Source organism: Zootoca vivipara, chromosome 10, assembly GCF_965207765.1.
Source record: "Zootoca vivipara chromosome 10, rZooViv2.hap1.1, whole genome shotgun sequence".
NCBI lineage: Eukaryota > Metazoa > Chordata > Lepidosauria > Squamata > Lacertidae > Zootoca > Zootoca vivipara.
In genome coordinates, this window is record NC_142593.1 from 18,928,951 (window position 1) to 18,947,528 (window position 18,578).

An 18,578-nucleotide genomic window follows, 5' to 3' on the forward strand; every position below is an offset into this window, starting at 1 on the left:
CTTAACCGTCCAGGGGTCCTTTACCTTTTTTATGTTTGATTGCACATCTGTTTGAACACTCACTCACTCCCTCATGTCAGGGGATATATATCAAAGTCAAAGTGTATTCTTCTGAAAATTAATTGAAAATGCCATGTTAGTTGCACAAAAGGTCCAGTCAGATACCACATTCGTTTATGCAGTGACTCAATCGGTAGAGCATGAGATTCTTAATCTCAGGGTTGTGGGTTCGAGCCCCATGTTGGGCAAAATATTCCTGCATTGCATGGGGTTGAACTAGATGACCCTCGTGGTCCTTCTTGGATTGTTTTCTATGGCCTGTTGCAATGATTCCCAAGGAAAGATAAATGAACTCTTCTTTCACTCTGTTTCTCTTTGTTGTTTTCTGTATTTCTCTCTTCTTCTTCTTCTTCTTCTTCTTCTTCTTCTTCTTCTTCTTCTTCTTCTTCTTCTTCTTCTTCTTCTTCTTCTTCTTCTTCTTCTTCTTCCATTCCCACCTCTGCAGAGGGAAAACTGTATTCCGCCACTGTGACAGACTTCCTTGCAATAGATGCGGTCATTTACCGGAGCCTTGGAGACAGCCCAACACTGCGGACAGTCAAACATGATTCAAAATGGTTAAAAGGTATGTAAACAGAAGCAGGGAGACTTTTGATTACAGTCTTAGATTCCTGACAGACCTTGCTGTGTTGTTTTGCTTTATATTTACTGTGCTGTTTTGCAGTCCAGTCCTTTAGTGATTGTTACAAATAAAAGATGTTCAAAGCACATGTCGGCCGTACTTCATTTCAGCAAGGGCTTCTGTCAGGTAGAGGGCACTAAATTGCCTTCTTTACTGGTACATTTATTTCACTCTCCCCACCCCCCCGAGTTGCTAGATATTGATAGAGCCACCAATAATAGGTTGCATCCAATTTACTTTTTTAAAGCCTGGCTATTTCACCATGCTATGGAAAAGGTGGGAATTTTGGAGCAGGTAAGGAGCATTTTGAAGCCGTAGTGACGCCATCAGCCCTTCCCTCCAGTTGGGCTAAGTAACTATCCAAGGCTTTATGAGGTGTAAAGAATTTGTTCTGTGGTCTTAAGATCCATCAATAAAAATAAAATAACAGAACTTCCATTTCATTGTCATGAAGTGCTGAATGGGTGCTGCTGAATTAGCCAATTTGTATGTTCTAAATAGCCTCATTGTTAAGAATGTTGCCATTCATTCTTTTCCAATGGCCTTATGAATGGCTGACACATTCTGAGATAGTGAAAAGGGGGCTTTTGCTTGTAGACAGAAATCCAAGAGGAGGGGGGGAGAGCGCAGTGTGAAAATGATTCTGTTGTATCCAATCTTTCCTTGAAAATTATTGTATTTTTTTATAATTAGCAAGCATTTTACTACTTCTCTGTGTGACTATAGGCAATGCTGTTAATTCTCTGTGGAAGAAATAACGCTGCTTCCGCAAATAAAAAGACCCCAAATTTTGTATTCAGAGTAAATTGACGCCAATGGAAGACTTGTATCCCCAGTTTATTGCTATGCATGATTTTTTTCCTGCCTTCAGGGTTCTTTTCCTCAAGGCAGAGGACAAGGCAGTGGAACAATGGGATGCTGGGATAGGAAAAATGAGCTGTGAAAAGGCTTGGGGACCAACATAGGGCCCATTGGGTATCAGCCCAAGTTGCCATTGTTTCAGAACCTTCAGTAGTTCTCCACTTATATAAGAACTGGAGAAGAAGGTATCTTATAAACATGTGAGTTTGGTTATCAAATTCCCAGCAATTTTCCGGTTTCCTTTCTTACGGTCACCTCAAAGAAAACGTTATCATGCCACATCACAAACTTTCCGCGATTGGTTTGGTCTGGCTTTGTGGTTTTATTAAATTGTTCCTAGGCTTTTTTGTTAACAAAAAAAAAGCTGTACATGACTGTACATTGCCCTACACAGCCACATTGCCATAGTGCTAGATTGGGGCTGTTGTAATTATAGCAGCAACCCCACTCCTTCACTTTCATTGCATTTAAATGGGAAAGGCCTTTAACTCTGGATTGCTCATTTCTGCCCAGTTCTCACACAACACTAAGCCAAACTGTGGCTCAGCACAAATAAGGAAATTTGTCCCTTTGTGTGTTGCATATACGGATCCTGACTCCATATGCTGGTGTTTTTTCAACCATTCTATGCTATAGGGCAGGCATGTCCAACCGGTCAATCACGATCTACTGATCGATCATGGGGTGTTCCTGGTTGATCATGGGATCCTTAGCGATCGGAAGCAAGGACAGTGGGTAGATCACTACCAGTTTTATTATACTGGGAGTAGATCACAGTCTCCAGAGAGTTGGACGTGCCTGCTATAGGGGAATAGTCTTCCTGCTTAAACAGGAGTTAAAAATCCACACCAAATTGATGTGTTTTCTCATAGTTCCTTGTTTATTTGTACGTTTCGTTTTTCTTGCAGAGCCTTACTTTGTCCATGCAGTGGATTATGGCAACTATATCTACTTCTTCTTTCGAGAAATAGCTGTGGAGTACCACAGCATGGGGAAGGTAAGGGGCAAAAATATATTGTAGGCCAGCGTGAGTTAGGAATGACCTTGAAATGAGAGCTATAAATCATAATGGCAAGGTCATTGTTTTGAGAGGATGCTGCTGCTGCTGCCACCAAAGGTTGGTTGGAATACAGTATTGTACTCTGCCTTGGATATAAAACACTCTGGCTTCTGATGGCAACAAGAGGCACAGGGCTTTTCTTCTTCTCCTCCCCATTAAGCAGGAAAGCATATGGCAAATTGATTTAATTCAGAGCTCCAAATAATCATTACAAGCCTGACTTTAAAGCAAGGAAGCAGCTGCATTTGGAAGACCTTCACGAGAACAGCAGAAATAAATGGGAAGGAAATTTCAGCCTTGCTATATCATAAAAGCACAATGGAAGCCTTATTGACAATATATATATATATATATATTAATAAATAAAAAAGTGCAAGGTTAAAAAGCTTGCAAGGTTAAAAAGGAGAAAGTCATAAATAAAGGCCTGATGACGCTTGCATACTTTAAAGAAATGCTGAGGATAGAGTTTAGGCTGCGTGGATCGCAGATGTAGAATGTGCTTTTGTTTGTCGAAATAGAAAACTGAGTGGTCTGCATAGAAATGAGTTTTATACAAGCTGAGAACAGTTCTCCTGGAGGATTTATGGCTGTGTATGAAATGTCACCGGCTTATCTTTCATAGTACAGAGTTCCAAAGCCGAATTTTCTTTCGTTTGCTATTTGTCACAGATTATGGAAAACATGGGATCAAATCAAGAGCCAAGTGTTGCCATTTCTGTCTATATATATATATATATATATATATATATATATATATATATATATATAATAGGAAGGTGGGTAGAAACAGAACTTCAGCAAAGTCTTTTTGATGAATAAATAGTTCAGTTTCTTTATTCCCCCTCCCTGCACCTTCCCCAACTCTAGGTGGTTTTCCCCAGAGTAGCTCGTGTGTGCAAGAATGACATGGGTGGATCCCAACGAGTACTAGAAAAACAGTGGACTTCCTTCCTGAAGGCACGGCTCAACTGCTCTGTTCCTGGCGATTCACACTTCTATTTCAACATACTGCAGGCAGTTACAGATGTTATCCATATCAATGGTCGCAATATTGTCTTGGCGACCTTCTCCACCCCTTACAACAGGTAATTTAGCTAGTATCATTCTTGCTTGCAAGTTTTTGAATTGAATTGCTCCTGACTCCCACAAGCTTTTTTGAGTCTTCTGCCAGAACTACGGAAGCTAGGAAGGGTGGTTGTGAATGCAAAGTAGAGGAAGTTGTAAAAAAAAATCTTGTATTCTATAGTTTTCCAGTACATTTGCCTATTTAATTATTTAAGCTGTTTATATACTACTTAACTATAAAAATTTCATCCCTGGGAAAAGTCTGCAGCCTGGTTCAGACACAATGGCAAAGTATTTTCCTGCTATGTGAGCAAGTTCTATGTGTTTTAATCCTCCTGCTACCACCCTTCCCCTCTTTCACATGTTACAGGAGGAAACCGATAGCATCTGTTTTTTCATTTTTAACTAACTGCAGTTTCCGGTAATGTCTAAACTCTGGGAATTGTGATTTATTAAAGTATGAATGATGACAGCAAGCTAGATTCAGAGATTCTGGATTGATTTTGGTTGTTCAACTGACAGGAGTTTAACCAAACCATAGTTTGTTGAGCTCTGGTGTTGTGGGGAATGTGGTTTGCTGAAAACCCAAATCAAGGGCATTCAGTGTCTTCCTCCTAGACCATAAAAGAGGACCAGTGGGGAGCATGTGAGCCTGAAAATTGAGGAGGCTCATTCACATAATGGAAACCATATTTTTTTAAAAAAAACAATTACATGTGAACCAGTTCTTTGAGAATTCTATCTCATCTTTTTGCATTTTTGTGACGGCTTCATAAAATTGGCATAATTTTCTCAGTTGTTTTGGAGAATCCAAAGGATATCATTCCCATTACACTCCCGTGTTTTCCCATTGTCTTGTCAATTCTCCAAGTGCTCGTTTTTAACACTGGGTGGAATCACAGTACAATTTTGGGAGGTGTAGACCAGCTTTGCCCTTCTGCAGACTAGATGGACCTCAGGGTCCCTTCCAACTCTATGATTCTATGAGCGTTCAGTGACACACACAGTGATCTGACTGGTTCTTTCGCCACTCTTTTCTGCTTACATCTTGCATTACAACATGACTGGGCCTTTTCTGCAACATTACCTTTTCTGCAACATGAACCCCTCATCAATTTTAAAAGCTATAGGTCAACATCCAACATTGCACATTCAGACTTCCCCTTTCGCTCCCTCCACCAAAGCCAATGTGCCGCCCCAAATGTATTCAGTAGGGTCCCATCCCGAGTAGATAAGGGGAAGAGAGAGGAATCCAGCTGGAGGTTAAACCTGGCGTGTCCACTGTGTACCGTACATTCCACAGACAGACAGACGGATGCTGATGGATTTTACCAATACAGTGGAACCCCTACTCATGACCACAATCCGTTCCGGGGGCCTGTCCTTATGGTAAAACGGTCGCTGGGAGAGGCGCCATTGTGCGCAGGTGCGGGCGGCGATTGCCCGCTCCTGCACAGACACGAATGGCGGCAAACCTGCCGGTTACTTCCGGGTTTGCCGCAGTCGCAACTTGGAATGTCTGTGAGTGGAGGTAGTTGTAAATAGAGGTTCTACTGTATCTCTTTTTTCAAGGGTGGGTTTGGTCGCACTGGACGCAGAGCTTTGGGGGCATAGTAGGGGATACCATAACTATAATTTAGAATGGAGTGCAAGAGGCACTGCATTTTGTCATCACACAGGGCACTCCTGAAATGTGATACCCCAAGCTGCACCACTGAATGTCATATACCAGGGGTCAGCAAACTTTTTCAGCAGGGGGCCGGTCCACTGTCCCTCAGACCTTGTGGGGGGGGCTAGACTATATGGGGGGGGGTGAACAAATTCCTATGCCCCATAAATAACCCAGAGATACGTTTTAAATAAAATCACACATCCTACTCATGTAAAAAACACCAGGCAGGCCCCACAAATAACCCAGAGATGCATTTTAAATAAAAGGACACATTCTCCTCATGTAAAAACACACTGATTCCCGACCGTCCGCGGGCCGTATTTAGAAGGTGATTGGGCCAGATCTGGCCCCTGGGCCTTAGTTTGCCTGCCCTTGCCATATACTTTCAACCAGTACTGTAATGCCCACTTGGCCTGGCTGGGTATTATGGGGTGCTCATGGGCAATATTATTATTATTATTATTATTCTCTGCCTTTCCCCCCTGATGGAACTCAAAGCAGCTTACATATAAAAATGAAAACCACTAAGAACATAGGGGGGTGGGAATAATTAAAAAGCAATTAAAACTATATAAATCTGAATGGCTGTGTCGTTGACATGATCACCCCTGAATGCCCTCTCCCACTTCGTGGAGCCTGCTTGGCTCTCTGGTATACTCCAGAGCTTAGGGCAAGGAAACACGCTAGGAGACGGCTCGAACGCGGGGAGAGGAAAGATCTGGTTGAATGCAAGTCTACCTAGTGGCAGTAAAGGCAGCCAATTAGTCATACTTTGCTGCCTCCATTGCATCTTGACTATGCCGTCCAGCAGAGCTTTTCCTGGGTAGTGTGGTGCCTCTTACAGTCTGGTCCGAAGGAGGTGGTAGAACTGACAGTAGCTTACTATGACTTGTTTGCAAAGCCTTTTGAGGACAAAATTGCTTGCACCCCACCAGGATCTTGACCCCGCTGTTACTGCAGATGAATCTCAAAGGGTGTTCAGTTACTAAGGCTCATTCAGCCCAGTGGGAAACAACAGCTAAAGGGTCCTAGTGAGCAAGCACCCATTGTTCTCTGAGCTGCTTTGGCATGACGCTTCCACTCATGGTAGCATCTCTTGATCAGCATGCTCAATAGAGGTGGCAAGAGTGGAAGCATATGTGACTCCCGTATCCCCTTTCCCTGGTGCCTGGCGTGCGGAAAGGCGCCCTCCCCAATCTGTGCTCGTGCACGTTGTACAAGCTGCGTTGGGAGTGCACACATTTCACACCAGGAGGCATGTTCCAGTTTTGCCCTTGGTGAGATTAAGCGGAGGATTCCGAACTCAATTGCTTCTGCTGTCACTGGGTGAAACAGTCCTCAGAAATGCATTGGGGAATGCCTTCTGCTCAAGCCCTGTTTTGAAATGAATAGGGCTCATGATACAGAACGGAACAGCCCTGCTGCGTAACTCCAAAGCATTTCAACAGGACAGATTCCTAACAGATTGTACTCCCTGTGATTCAGAGGGAAATAAAGAGTGCCTGCATGCCAAGTAGGAATAATTCTCTCTCATGATAGATTTGAGTTTCCTTTCTGTGAATGGAGGCATCTTCCTTTTCCCTCGTAAGGCGCCCAGCTCAGCAGATGGCCTGAGCATGGCGAAGTCCTTTCCTTTCTGCTGCAATGCGAGTCATAAATAAAAGCAACAGGGCCCATTATTCCGACACCTATAGTTTTTTAGGTCAGCTAATAAAAGACTTTTACAGCATTCACCTCATCTGTTAAGAATTTGTAAGTGCTGGTATATTACCACACACTTTCAGTAATTTATGGAAACATGCTAAGATCTCCAGTTGCTAAGGTCTCCAGGAAACTTTGGCAAATATGCTAATTAAAGTAAAATTGCTCCTGTGACAACTGGGGCTTGTTTCCTTTCCCATGCTTTCTATTAGAAGGGGCATTTGATGGAAGAGGGAGAGCTTGAGTTCATGCATTCAAGCTCTGCGTTGGCTACCTGGAGTCAAAGGGTAATCTCAGCCCTGTCAAAGGCGGGCCTCCTGCTGCTCGAAAAAAGGGGCAAGGCAGCATGGCATAATAGCTACTATTGACAACCAAATTAGAACAGCTGCTTTGGGAATGATTCAGCCATGAACTGAAAATACAGCCAACACAAGAAGTAAACACGTTTTATTTGCAAGAAAATCAGTGTTGAGAATAACATGTTAAGGGGGATGGGGGTGGGGGGGAAGGAAGCATTAAGAAAAAAACCTCAATAGGTTGAAGTCTAACTTTCTCTTGCATTTTCCTGTGTCCTTAGCAACATTAAAATGCTCACAGTGTAAACTTTCATTAGCTCTTTTATTCCTTCAGGGCACCCCACCAGCCCATTTTCCTTTCCATTTCAGCTATTATTGGGGCACTTCCAGCCTGCCGCTGTTTTTGAGTGGGGTTCTATAACATAACCAGAAAATTTAGGTTGCCCTGTTATAGTTGATTGGGAGGGAAGTCTTGTCCAACAAACCTATCTTTCGAAGGAAAGAGTAAACAGGTGGGTCTTAAGTAGCTGACAAAAGATGTAAAGTGTTGGTGCCAGGCATACCTCTTTAGAAAGAGTTTCACAGTTTTGGGGCCAACACAGAAAAGACCTTGTCATAAGCCACTGCTCCCCGAGTCCCTGAAAGAGTAGCACTACCAATGAGGCTTCATCCACTGATCATAATACCCGAACTAGCACATACGGTAGGAAGTGCTCCTTCAGATATATGGGGCCCAAAGGACTTTATACATTAAAGAAGGCACCATGAATTGGGCTCGGATATGGATAGTGCAAATGTTTCAGGACAGGTATCACAAGAGTCCCTACGGCCATTCTGAATCCCATTCTAGCTGCCACATTCTGCACCATTTGCAGCATCCAGACCATTTTGAAGGGCAGCCCCACACAGAACACATTGCAGCAGTCCAGTGTGGAGGTTCCCAGAGCATGGAGTACCATGGCCAAGTTGTCTCTGTCCAGGAGGTTTTGTGGTTTGCACACTAGATGTAGCTGGAAGTAGGTACTCTTAGCCACCAAGGCCACATTGTCATTGAATCCAGGGGAGTCCAGCCCTGTCCAGAGGATACCATACTATGTTCTCTGGCTGCAGCAGAACAAACATTTGCTTAGGTTACCTCAGTTCAAGCAGCTTCCTTTAACTGGCAATAAGGAGAGGCCACATCAGTTCTGGTCCTTTAGCAGTACGGACACTTTTCCTGAAGTTGGACCGAGCTGCCTAATTCTTAACAGCCATTCTATAAACACGAGCTGGAAGCAGGTTCTGCTTGAACCTGCTTCTTAGTAATACGTGAAGCAGCCTTAGGCCGCTGGCATGCTGCATTGTGGGTGCAGACCACATTGTAGTGAGTGAAACTGTTTTTGCTCTCTGGTCTTACCATAGAATTGCAGAGTTGGAAGGGACCCTGAGAACCATCTAGTGGTCCAACTCCCTGCAATGCAGGGCTATGCAGCTGTCCCATACAGGGATCGAACCTGCAACCTTGGCATTATCAGCACCACACTCTAACCAACTGAGCTCTCCAGCTATTCATTTACCTGGCACGACACAGGCACAGTTATTAGCACTGCAGTTTTTGCCAGTGTGGGTCTGTCACTAACTCTCACTGAGAGAAAGCCACTGTTCCGCTAATAAGTTTTACGTCTGAGTTTAGGCTCTCCATGAATGGAGCACCCTATGATAGGGTAGGGTTGCAATTAAGTCTTTCTAATACAGCTCTACAAATGATGGAAAGCACCATCGTGAGTTATTTCTCAGCTGATGAGTTTATACGGCAACCCAAAACTTGACTGAATGTATACAAGCAACCCTGAGATAAGAAGATGCCACCTTCATTTTCACTGATTTTCATTCCGCATAGTTCCATTTTTGGATAATCAAACCATCTACTTAGCATTCCGTTTTAGCTTTCTCATGTAGCAGCGTCTTTTATATCGCTTCACATCCAAAAGCCAAATTCCGATGGTTGGATGTAGGATAATAACTCACCACCTTAAATTGGGATTATGACTCAGCCAGATGGTGCTTTGCTATCTGATCAGAAATCATATCGCTTAAGTCAGACACAAATGTACTACGGTAGATCATGTGTAAACAACAAAGGCAGACCGATGAATAAATCATGCCTGAAAGTCATTGACTAAGGGAAACATCCGAGCCCTTCCAAAAGTGTTTGTGTAAGACTGTAATTATATTTAGTGATTGCTACTATTAGGTTACATGTAAATAGTCTGGAAATTCAAATTTAAACTTTAGTGGATGTAAGGCAAAGCTACATTTCCTTCTGCAAACTCTTTATAGTTGACCGAGTTAAGCAAATTCCTGCTCTTAGGAACCCAGCCAGAAACATACAGGAAAATCGAATGATTTTTCAGAGCCGCAACGGATGGGTAGGTATTTTTGCTGAACTTTTGGGTTGAGCGATGTGCATCAGTATGCAAAATGTATCCACTCTGGGCATCTGAATGGTTTCTAGAAAGCAGCTAAAAAAATTTGCAGGGCCTGGAAGATTTGACATCAAAAACGTCTTACAAATGTACACAGTTTGCATCCAGAAAATGTGCCGTGATTTTGATAACCCAGTAATTTCTTGGTACCACAAGTTGTCAGAGAACTGTGTCTGTTAATCTTTTAGGGAATTCAAAATTAATGTAATAGGCTATTTTATTAAAAAATCTTTTTGGAGGCAAGCTGTACTGACAGGAGCAGGCTGCCCAGTGGAGCATCTCAAATGTCTGTATGGGGACAGCTTTTTATTGTCAGTACCCAGAGGTTGGAAGGTTCAGAACGGAATGGCCTTTGACAGGAAGGCTTCTATGCAGCATGTTTCTAAGATGGGAAAAAAATGCATAACTTCAGAATGAGTAACTATTTCTGGAAATGTCACATTGCAGCATCCCTGGCTCTGCTGTCTGCGCTTACGATATTCTTGACATTGCCAATGTATTTACTGGGAGATTCAAAGAACAGAAGTCTCCAGATTCAATATGGACACCAGTTCCTGATGAGCGAGTTCCCAAGCCCAGGTACTTTTCATTGCTAAGTGTGCTGCAGTGCAGGGGCTGGGAGTTTGATCATTGGTTTTGTATGCATGAATTGAGTGAGATACAGGGCAAATGTAGAGAAGAGGGAAGCGTAACTCCATATAAGCCAAATGGGTTTATATTCCTCCACTCTCTGTAATGAGTTTGGTCATGCAGGAATGGAAAAAAATATTTTAGGAGACGGTCAACTTTTCTGTGCCATTCTTTCCCAGAGAGCAAAGCAGAGTTAAACAGATTCCTCCGGGGGGGAAATGTCTGCTTAAAACCGTGACTCTGGGCCAAGTCCCGTGTTGTGTTGTGCCACAGAAAAGATGGTGGCAAATGCTCCCATGTGACCTGGCATTCTCTGTCATTCTCATTTAGCTATGAAGAGAGCAGGTAGTGATAGGTTAACTCATCCACTGATAAGACATGAGGGCTACCAACTGAGCTGTCAAAAGGGTCATGCCTCTGGCCAGAAGATGGCTGATTATCCGTCATACCATCGTCTCCCCCAGTGAACTCTCTGTGCCAGTGAGCTGGAGGGTAGTGTAGGAGGGACATGGTTCATTGGGTCTCGGGGTGGGTGGGTCCCAGCTCTGATTCTGCGGGTCTTGATGCTCAGGTTCACGGTGCCCCTCATTGGGCTCAGAGTCAGATACCTGGTCCAGCTCCTCAGCCACTGAATTGTTTCTTCTCTGGAAGGGAAATAATAATAATAATTTATTTATACCCCACCCATCTGGCTGGGTTTCCCCAGCCACTCTGGGCAGCTTCCAACTGAATATTAAAAACAATACAGCATCAAACATTAAAAACTTCGCTAAACAGGGCCGCCTTCAGTTGTCTTTTAAAAGTTAAATAGTTGCTCATTGCCTTGACATCTGCTGGGAGGGCGTTCCACAGGGCGGGTGCCACTACCGAGAAGGCCCTATGTCCGGTTCCCTGTAACCTCACTTCTCGCTATGAGGGAACTGCCAGAAGGCCCTCGGCACTGGATCTCAGCGTCCTCCTTATATCACAAGGTGTGGTAAATCCATTGCTGCCTGCTTTCTTTCTGACTAAACAAAACTGAACCCCCACAGTAAATGAAATTTCCCATTTATATAACAAGGTAAGGAAAACAGGATGTGAAAGTAAAGGAAGATGTTCGTTTAAAAGTTTTTGGTTTTTTTAATCCCTGATCTCCTGAGAAAATGCTTTTTCCACATCTCCTTTTTACTTCGAGGGGTATTCACATGTCATTTCAGTTTTGTCCCTAACCACTCCTGCACTAAACTTTCCAGATTGCTCATGCATATACACTTCCTCCACCGAAAATTACAGGCATGGTTTATGTGTGTGTACACACACACAAACATACACACACATATAGAGAGAGGTTGGGGGGGTGTCAAATAATGCTCCATTGGCACAATTGCAGCAATGCAGTCATACAAGTTTGTAATTGGCTCATAGCAATGGCTAATGGAACCATCTTTGCAGTTGCTCAGTCTGTGTGTGTCTATTATTGTGCTGTGTGGACTTGCAGTGTCTCCTTTGGGAGTTCAAAGTCTGGACAAGCACAGCTACATTAGACAAGAAGGAATTGTGCAGAAGGGAACTGTTGGGGTAGGGCATACTCAGCAAAAGGAAGTAGATCTTTCTCTTGCCAATATATGACTGTTCTGGCCCAGTTTCCATGAGAGTACTGGGGAGATTCCAGGAATAAACTGAGCACATTTGTATTCCAGTTATCGAAGACAGATAACACTGTGTCTTATTAAAGGACTCTGCAGACTCATGCTGAAAAGGCTTGGGTTTTCATATTTGTCAAAAATAAAATGTTCTTGGGAGCCATAGCAAAGAGGATGTTTACTCTAATGCTGGCTGGATTCACCCTTCAAGCTGTGTTTTTAAGCAGCTTTTTTCACAGTTTCAGAAAAATGTAACATTTCCCTTGCAAATTAAATAAAGTGCTCTTAATTCCAAGAAAGAGAGTGTTGCAAAAGAAAATCTGGAGCACGCCTAAGGAGTGAGCAGAATCTTGCCAAGCTGTGTATGTGTTTATTGGGCTCCATGTGGATGGATGAACTGTGAACTTGCATTTTACAAACTTCATAATCTGCTTAGGAAATTTATGTGCACTAATGGTCATAAATCAGGTTTTCCCACAACGCAGAACTGAGTGCTGAATTCTACTCTCGCACTGTGGAATGACTAGGCCCAGAGGAAATCAGTTGGTGCCATTAAGCATTCTTCAGTTTCTACAAAGCCTCTGGCACACTCTCACTTAATAACAGGTGCTTAGGAAAACAGTTTATGTAGAATATTTGCACAAATGCGATAAATAATCACATTCCCTCCTTCCCTGCTTTTGATTTAGGCCAGGTTCTTGTGCTGGCTCAACATCGCTTGAAAAGTACATGTCTTCGAATGAATTTCCAGATGACACTCTGAACTTCATCAAAACACATTCTCTCATGGATGAAGCTGTTCCATCCATTGTCAACAAGCCATGGTTTCTGCGGACGATGGTCAGGTAAATAAATATATTTCATTCAGTTTCCTTTTGTGTCTGCCTGACCAGATTTGGTAATGAACTCTGATGTTGATCTTTTGAATGTCCATACATTAAAGCCATGCATGAGGTGCTTTGGAAACTAGTTAAAAACCGTAAATAGAGGACAATAAATAATTGGACAGTGTTGACAATGGAAAGAGCTTACAGGTGCACCCCCAAATATTTGTACTAAGAGCAATGCTTATTTAAAATCTTCTTTTAAAAAATAATCATCATCTGGAGACAGAGAGAGGTGGAAATGGAGAAATGACTGTGCCTGTAGATAATCAAATTATTTAGGATGCTGAAAGGCTCCAGTAAGGCTAGCCATATTTGGAAACCAAATGCTAGACTAGATGGACCTTTGGTGTAATCCAATAAGGCAATTGTTGCATTCTAATGGGTTAGGACAGAGACAAGAATGTTCCTGCAGAACTACTTTTTTAATCTCCTTACATATATATCTAATCTTTCTTCTATAAAATCATAAAACTGTAGAGTTGGAAGGGACCCTGAGGATCAGCTAGTCCAATCCCCTGCAATTTTGGTATATATAGCCATCCCATATAGGGATTAAACCTGCGACCTTGGTGTTATCAGCACCACGCTCTGACCAACTGAGCCATCATTAAACCCAAGGGGTTTAATCCATCTCCCAGAAGATCTCCATCCAGGCTCTGACCAGACATGCTCAGTTTCAACAAGGTCATAAGTTCATGTCCCTTCAGCCAATATTCTGGGACCTTCTGGGTATCATAGAACTTCAATGAATGGAAAGTTGTTACTAATTCCATCCAGGCTACCCTCAGTCTACGTTAGAGAGGAAGCACCAACTTGCACATTTACTTTTAAGAGTCAGCATTTTAAATACTTCAGTAGAAACTTTTGGTTTAGCTGCAAGGTACATTCACCGGATATGAAAGCTGTCTGGAAGGATGTTTTCAGGATATGCTGATGTCTGTCAGGATATGTTATGGAAAGCGTTAACGTTTACACAAGTGTTTAAAGAGAACTATTCATATCCAAATAATCCCGTGTCTCAACATAAGAAGAAACAGTGAGGGGTTATTTTTCTCCAGAAGGTTATCTTTCTCAAGTCAGCTACCTTCAGAAACTCATTTCTAGGGACTGGAATATGCACCCAGAAGATTTGTGAGCTTTGTATCACAGGCATATTTGTACAATAATTTTATTCACAGACATGTTGACGGTGTTTGTATGTTGTAAATATTTAGTTGTACATGTTTCAGGAATAAACGGATAGTTACAAAAATAGGATACAGAATTCAGTAACCATGCAAAAAGCTCTCAGTGAATTGTTTTATATTATGATAGCTTATGGTTTTAGGTAACATATTTGAACTAAACTAAATGGAGAATCAGACAGTGAAATGTGGTAACCTCTCCGCTCTCTGTGTGCTTGCATCAAAGTTCCTGAATAAATCTAGCTTTCAAATTGGCCTTGTTGTTTTAGCCATATTGGCCCACCCAAGGCATGATTAGTTCCTGTGTGGAAATAATTTGGATCTGTCCGTTTTAAGTGGGAAATTGTGTTTACATATGAATAGATAAGCTCTGCTTATAAAATTACTCAATACTGACCTATAAAGTGAAAGAAAGAAAGAAAATATAAAGCAAATGACAGCCTATTGGGATAATTAAAACTGCAATGTTGTTCCAGATACCGCCTGACCAAAATTGCTGTAGATAATGCTGCTGGGCCAAATCGGAATCACACTGTGGTTTTCCTTGGATCAGAGAAGGGAATCATTTTGAAGTTCTTGGTCAGGACAGGAAACAGCGGGTTTTTAAATGACAGTCTTTTCCTGGAGGAGATGAGCATTTACAATTCTGAAAAGTATGTATCGTTGGTTCTCTTTCTTATATGTGTTAGTTTCACACATAGTGCTGGCCAATGGGGACGGGGAGCCAAAGAAACTGTTTTTTTTATTAGTATTGAATGTGGAATATATGTTGTAGTTTTCAGGAATTTTAATTTCCCCATTTAAAAAATGGCTGTGGCCAACACATCACAGCAAATAATTATACCTCCACACACACATACGAAATAGTAAACACCTTATTTTGGTTACAGGTAGGTAGCCATGTTGGTCTGACGTAGTCGAAACAAAATAAAAAAATTCCTTCCAGAGACCTGGTTTGAACAGAGACGTTGGATTCTTATCTCATTATACATGTTAAAGCGATCCTCAGCCACCTCACCCCTTGCTTTTTCATGCAAGTCCATTTGCAGTCTTCAACAGCTATCAGTCAGTCTATCACCCATTTCCACCACCCCTCCCCACCCTTTCTCTACATATAAGCGTCTGGGGACTTCTAATTCAGTGTATCTGAAGAAGTGTGCATGCACACGAAAGCTCATACCAAAATAAAAACTTAGTTGGTCTTTAAGGTGCTGCTGGAAGGAATTTTTTAATTTTGTTTCGACATTATTTTGGGTCTTGCAACTATAGGCCTCTTCAGGCATTCAGGCAGCATGTTAAATTAATGTGTAAAGGAGTTGTGGGGATGGCTGCAGTAGCCCTGTCACCACTGTTCCCATTGCTTTTCTGATCACCTTCCAACCTTTTGATGCAGAGATTCTCCTGTACTCATCATAACTCTATGAATGCTCAAATACACTTAAATGTGTCTCTGTAAGTTGGCAAACAACACCCCCCTCCACACAAAGCCAAACACATAATGGATGAAATATGGGGAACTAGCGAGGAGTGGGGTTGGGTGGATTTTCCCCATGCACTCCACAGCCTTATCATCGCTGGATGTGCCTCCCAGGAGGGAAAGGCAAAACTTCCCTGTCACTCTATGCCGAGTCACCCTGGCTCCCAGTCTCTTAAGCAGGCTCCGCAAATTAGGATATTAGTTTAAATAATAATATGATTTAGGGAGCCAACCAAACTCCTGGCAGGCAGCAGCAGCAAGGTTTAATGGAGAGGCTGAGCGACTACTAAATCCAGAGCACAGCTGGATTAGGAGGGAAGGCAGACCATGGAAATCCTGGTGGTTTTTCCGTCACACCAGTTCCACACTGGCACAGGAGAGAGGCCTAGATTGAGCATGTTGCTGGTAGCCAGACCGGCTTGTGGTCCAGTGGAAACTTGACCAGCCCAGCTCTCTTCCAGCCTTCTAGATAGCCTGTTTCAGGAGCATCTGCTGGCTACTACCAGCAGGGATACTACTGGTGCTGGCTTCTGCTTGTGGTTTATACAGATGAAGTTGGGAGCTCCATGGCAGCAGAGCCAGACACCTCTCCCCCTCTGCACCACCCAACCCCCTCCAGGACAGCAGATTGGGAACCTGAATTGCTTATGTGCCTGTTTGTTTTTGTAAGCTGGGAATTTCTACATTCATGAGTTAATACTGTCTGAGAAATGTAAACAAATTGTCTTTCTGATTTCATTGAGCTGATCAAACGGCCTTTCTCTGCCCCTCCAAATCAGGTGCAGCTACGACGGGGTGGAAGACAAGAGAATTATAGGGATGCAGCTGGATAAGCAAAGCAGTGCCCTCTATGTAGCATTCTCTAACTGTTTAATAAGGGTCCCCCTCGGAAGGTGTGAGCGTCACGGCAAGTGCAAAAAGTAGGTACTTCTTCACGTGTGTCCTCTCACTGCTAACTCCGTTCCCAAACACACAAAAGTATTGGTTCGTTGATACTGACATTGAGCTACTGATCGCAAATAACTCCATATCTGTCTCCTCTATTAAGGGCCTGCATAGCATCTAGGGACCCGTATTGTGGCTGGATGAAGGAAAGTGGGGCATGCATGCAGCTGTTACCCGGAACAACGTAAGTTATAATTCGCATTGAGAGGTCCTTTAACCTGCAGTAACAGTATTGCTCAAATAGGCTTTTGAATAGAGTTCTGATGAAAACCAACAGGCAATAAACAAAGCCAATAAACATTTTTTTTTCTATTCTCTATGCTTCCATGGTACTATTGTAGGCAGATTTATTTCTGACTAGGATTGGAGCTAGATAGACATGCAACATGGAGAGACCACCAGAAAACATTTTTGTGTTCTTTTTGCCTCTTTGTTGTGTAACATTTAGGATAACGTGCCTCATGCTGACATGCCGTGTTGTGGTTTCATGGTGTTTGCACAATTCAGAAAATCTGAGAATTATATACCACCCTAAACCCATCCTGAGACCTGCGGGTATAGAAAATAGATTAGATAGATAGATAGATAGATAGATGATAGATAGATACGGGCTTCCTTACAGCACAATACCATATCAAATTACCAAGCACATACCTGCTCACATTCTAAGTTAAGAAGGCCATTGTAAAAAGAAAATGCCTCATCTGCAGATTCCTTATCACATATTTATGAAGCTAGTGATGTATTAACTCAGAACAGGGGTGCCTAAGCCACCTTTTTGTAATACATTCATATATCCAAGAAGGACTTTCATGGGCAGATAGCAAACCTTTCCGCATAAGCTTAACACTGTGTTTGCCTCTCCTGCTTTGTGTTTTTAGATTCATACACTATGAAATGAGCCCCAGACATTCTCCAGGTTGTTGGGGGTTTTTTGTGGGAGGGGGGAGGGGAACAGTGCCTCTTTCATGCCAATATATATATTCCATAAGTTTCAGTTAAATACCATAGCATGATCACATCAGAAGTCTAGGCACAGAAACTATCCATTCTGACATGTGTCCACGTTACAATACAGTACTGGTTCTATATTGGTTGTCACGTAAAGATAAGGGTGAGAGGGAATACTTGGGGGTCTCGTTAGGAATCCTCTTCTGCTTACATTGTGCAGGTATTAGAAGAAAAAGTGGGTTATGTCTGTTTCTTCCTTTCACTTCTAGGCTTAATGTGTTGAGGCCTGTGAGTGCAGTAATTCTCACCAGTCTGTTTCTTTTTGTTTAGACTTGCATTTGAGCAGGACATTGAGCATGGCAATACCGATGGCCTGGGAGACTGCCAAAGTAAGCACAACTGTTTCTGCTCTTTCATTTTATCCTGCATTAGAGAATCTCTATAGATGCTTGGATGCTGCCTGCTCAGTATCAGCAAAGTTAAAGATAGAAAACCATGACAATAGCGAAAACAGCGTTTTAACAACAGACCTTTTTTTTAAAAAAAAGGCAAGAGAAGCATTCAAGGAAATTTGCTGCACAACAGCATCACCTATTTAAATGGCGATTGTGTTGGAATTAAAACCTAGCTCCGAAGAAAATGTAATTACAAATTCCACCTAGGTTGTGTGAGAGGAGTGTTTTTGAATGCTGAGTTGGTGCCTAGGGTAACAATGAAATCAGCAATGGGGCGCGTTTTTTGAATATTTCCTCCTACACAAGACGTTTGTGTCCCTTCCGGCAATTTTTTGGTGTTACAGGAGCAAAGTGTTCACAGACTGGCAACGTTCACCACAGATGCAGAGGTGGGATATTCTAGCGGGTGATGCTCTAGAGAGAATAAGATCCTAGCAACCATGATCAGCTGCTGCTTCCATACTTTCTTTCTTTCTTTCTTTTTAAATAACCATTCTTCCTAGCAATAGTAACATAAACACAAAGCCAATTAGATTTGGCTACAAGCCCGGCACGACCATAAGGCATACTTGGATAGCTGCCAGGGCCCAAGTGCTGTGGGAGGGATCACCCCTGACACCTACTC

At 42.6% G+C, this 18,578-nt stretch overlaps 1 protein-coding gene across 11 annotated transcripts in view; it reads left to right on the top strand.

The window, feature by feature from the left end:
• SEMA6A (semaphorin 6A) overlaps window positions 1-18,578 on the top strand; it is a 170,976-nt gene that overhangs the window by 113,343 nt on the left and 39,055 nt on the right. For all 11 annotated transcript variants that reach the window (XM_035100287.3, XM_088653338.1, XM_035100288.3 and 8 more), the window contains 9 exons: window positions 506-625; window positions 2,452-2,540; window positions 3,471-3,688; window positions 10,250-10,381; window positions 12,744-12,899; window positions 14,602-14,778; window positions 16,382-16,522; window positions 16,651-16,731; window positions 17,829-17,887. In XM_035100287.3, the coding sequence (XP_034956178.2) occupies window positions 506-625; window positions 2,452-2,540; window positions 3,471-3,688; window positions 10,250-10,381; window positions 12,744-12,899; window positions 14,602-14,778; window positions 16,382-16,522; window positions 16,651-16,731; window positions 17,829-17,887 (1,173 nt within the window). The remainder of the gene's footprint in view (window positions 1-505; window positions 626-2,451; window positions 2,541-3,470; window positions 3,689-10,249; window positions 10,382-12,743; window positions 12,900-14,601; window positions 14,779-16,381; window positions 16,523-16,650; window positions 16,732-17,828; window positions 17,888-18,578) is intronic.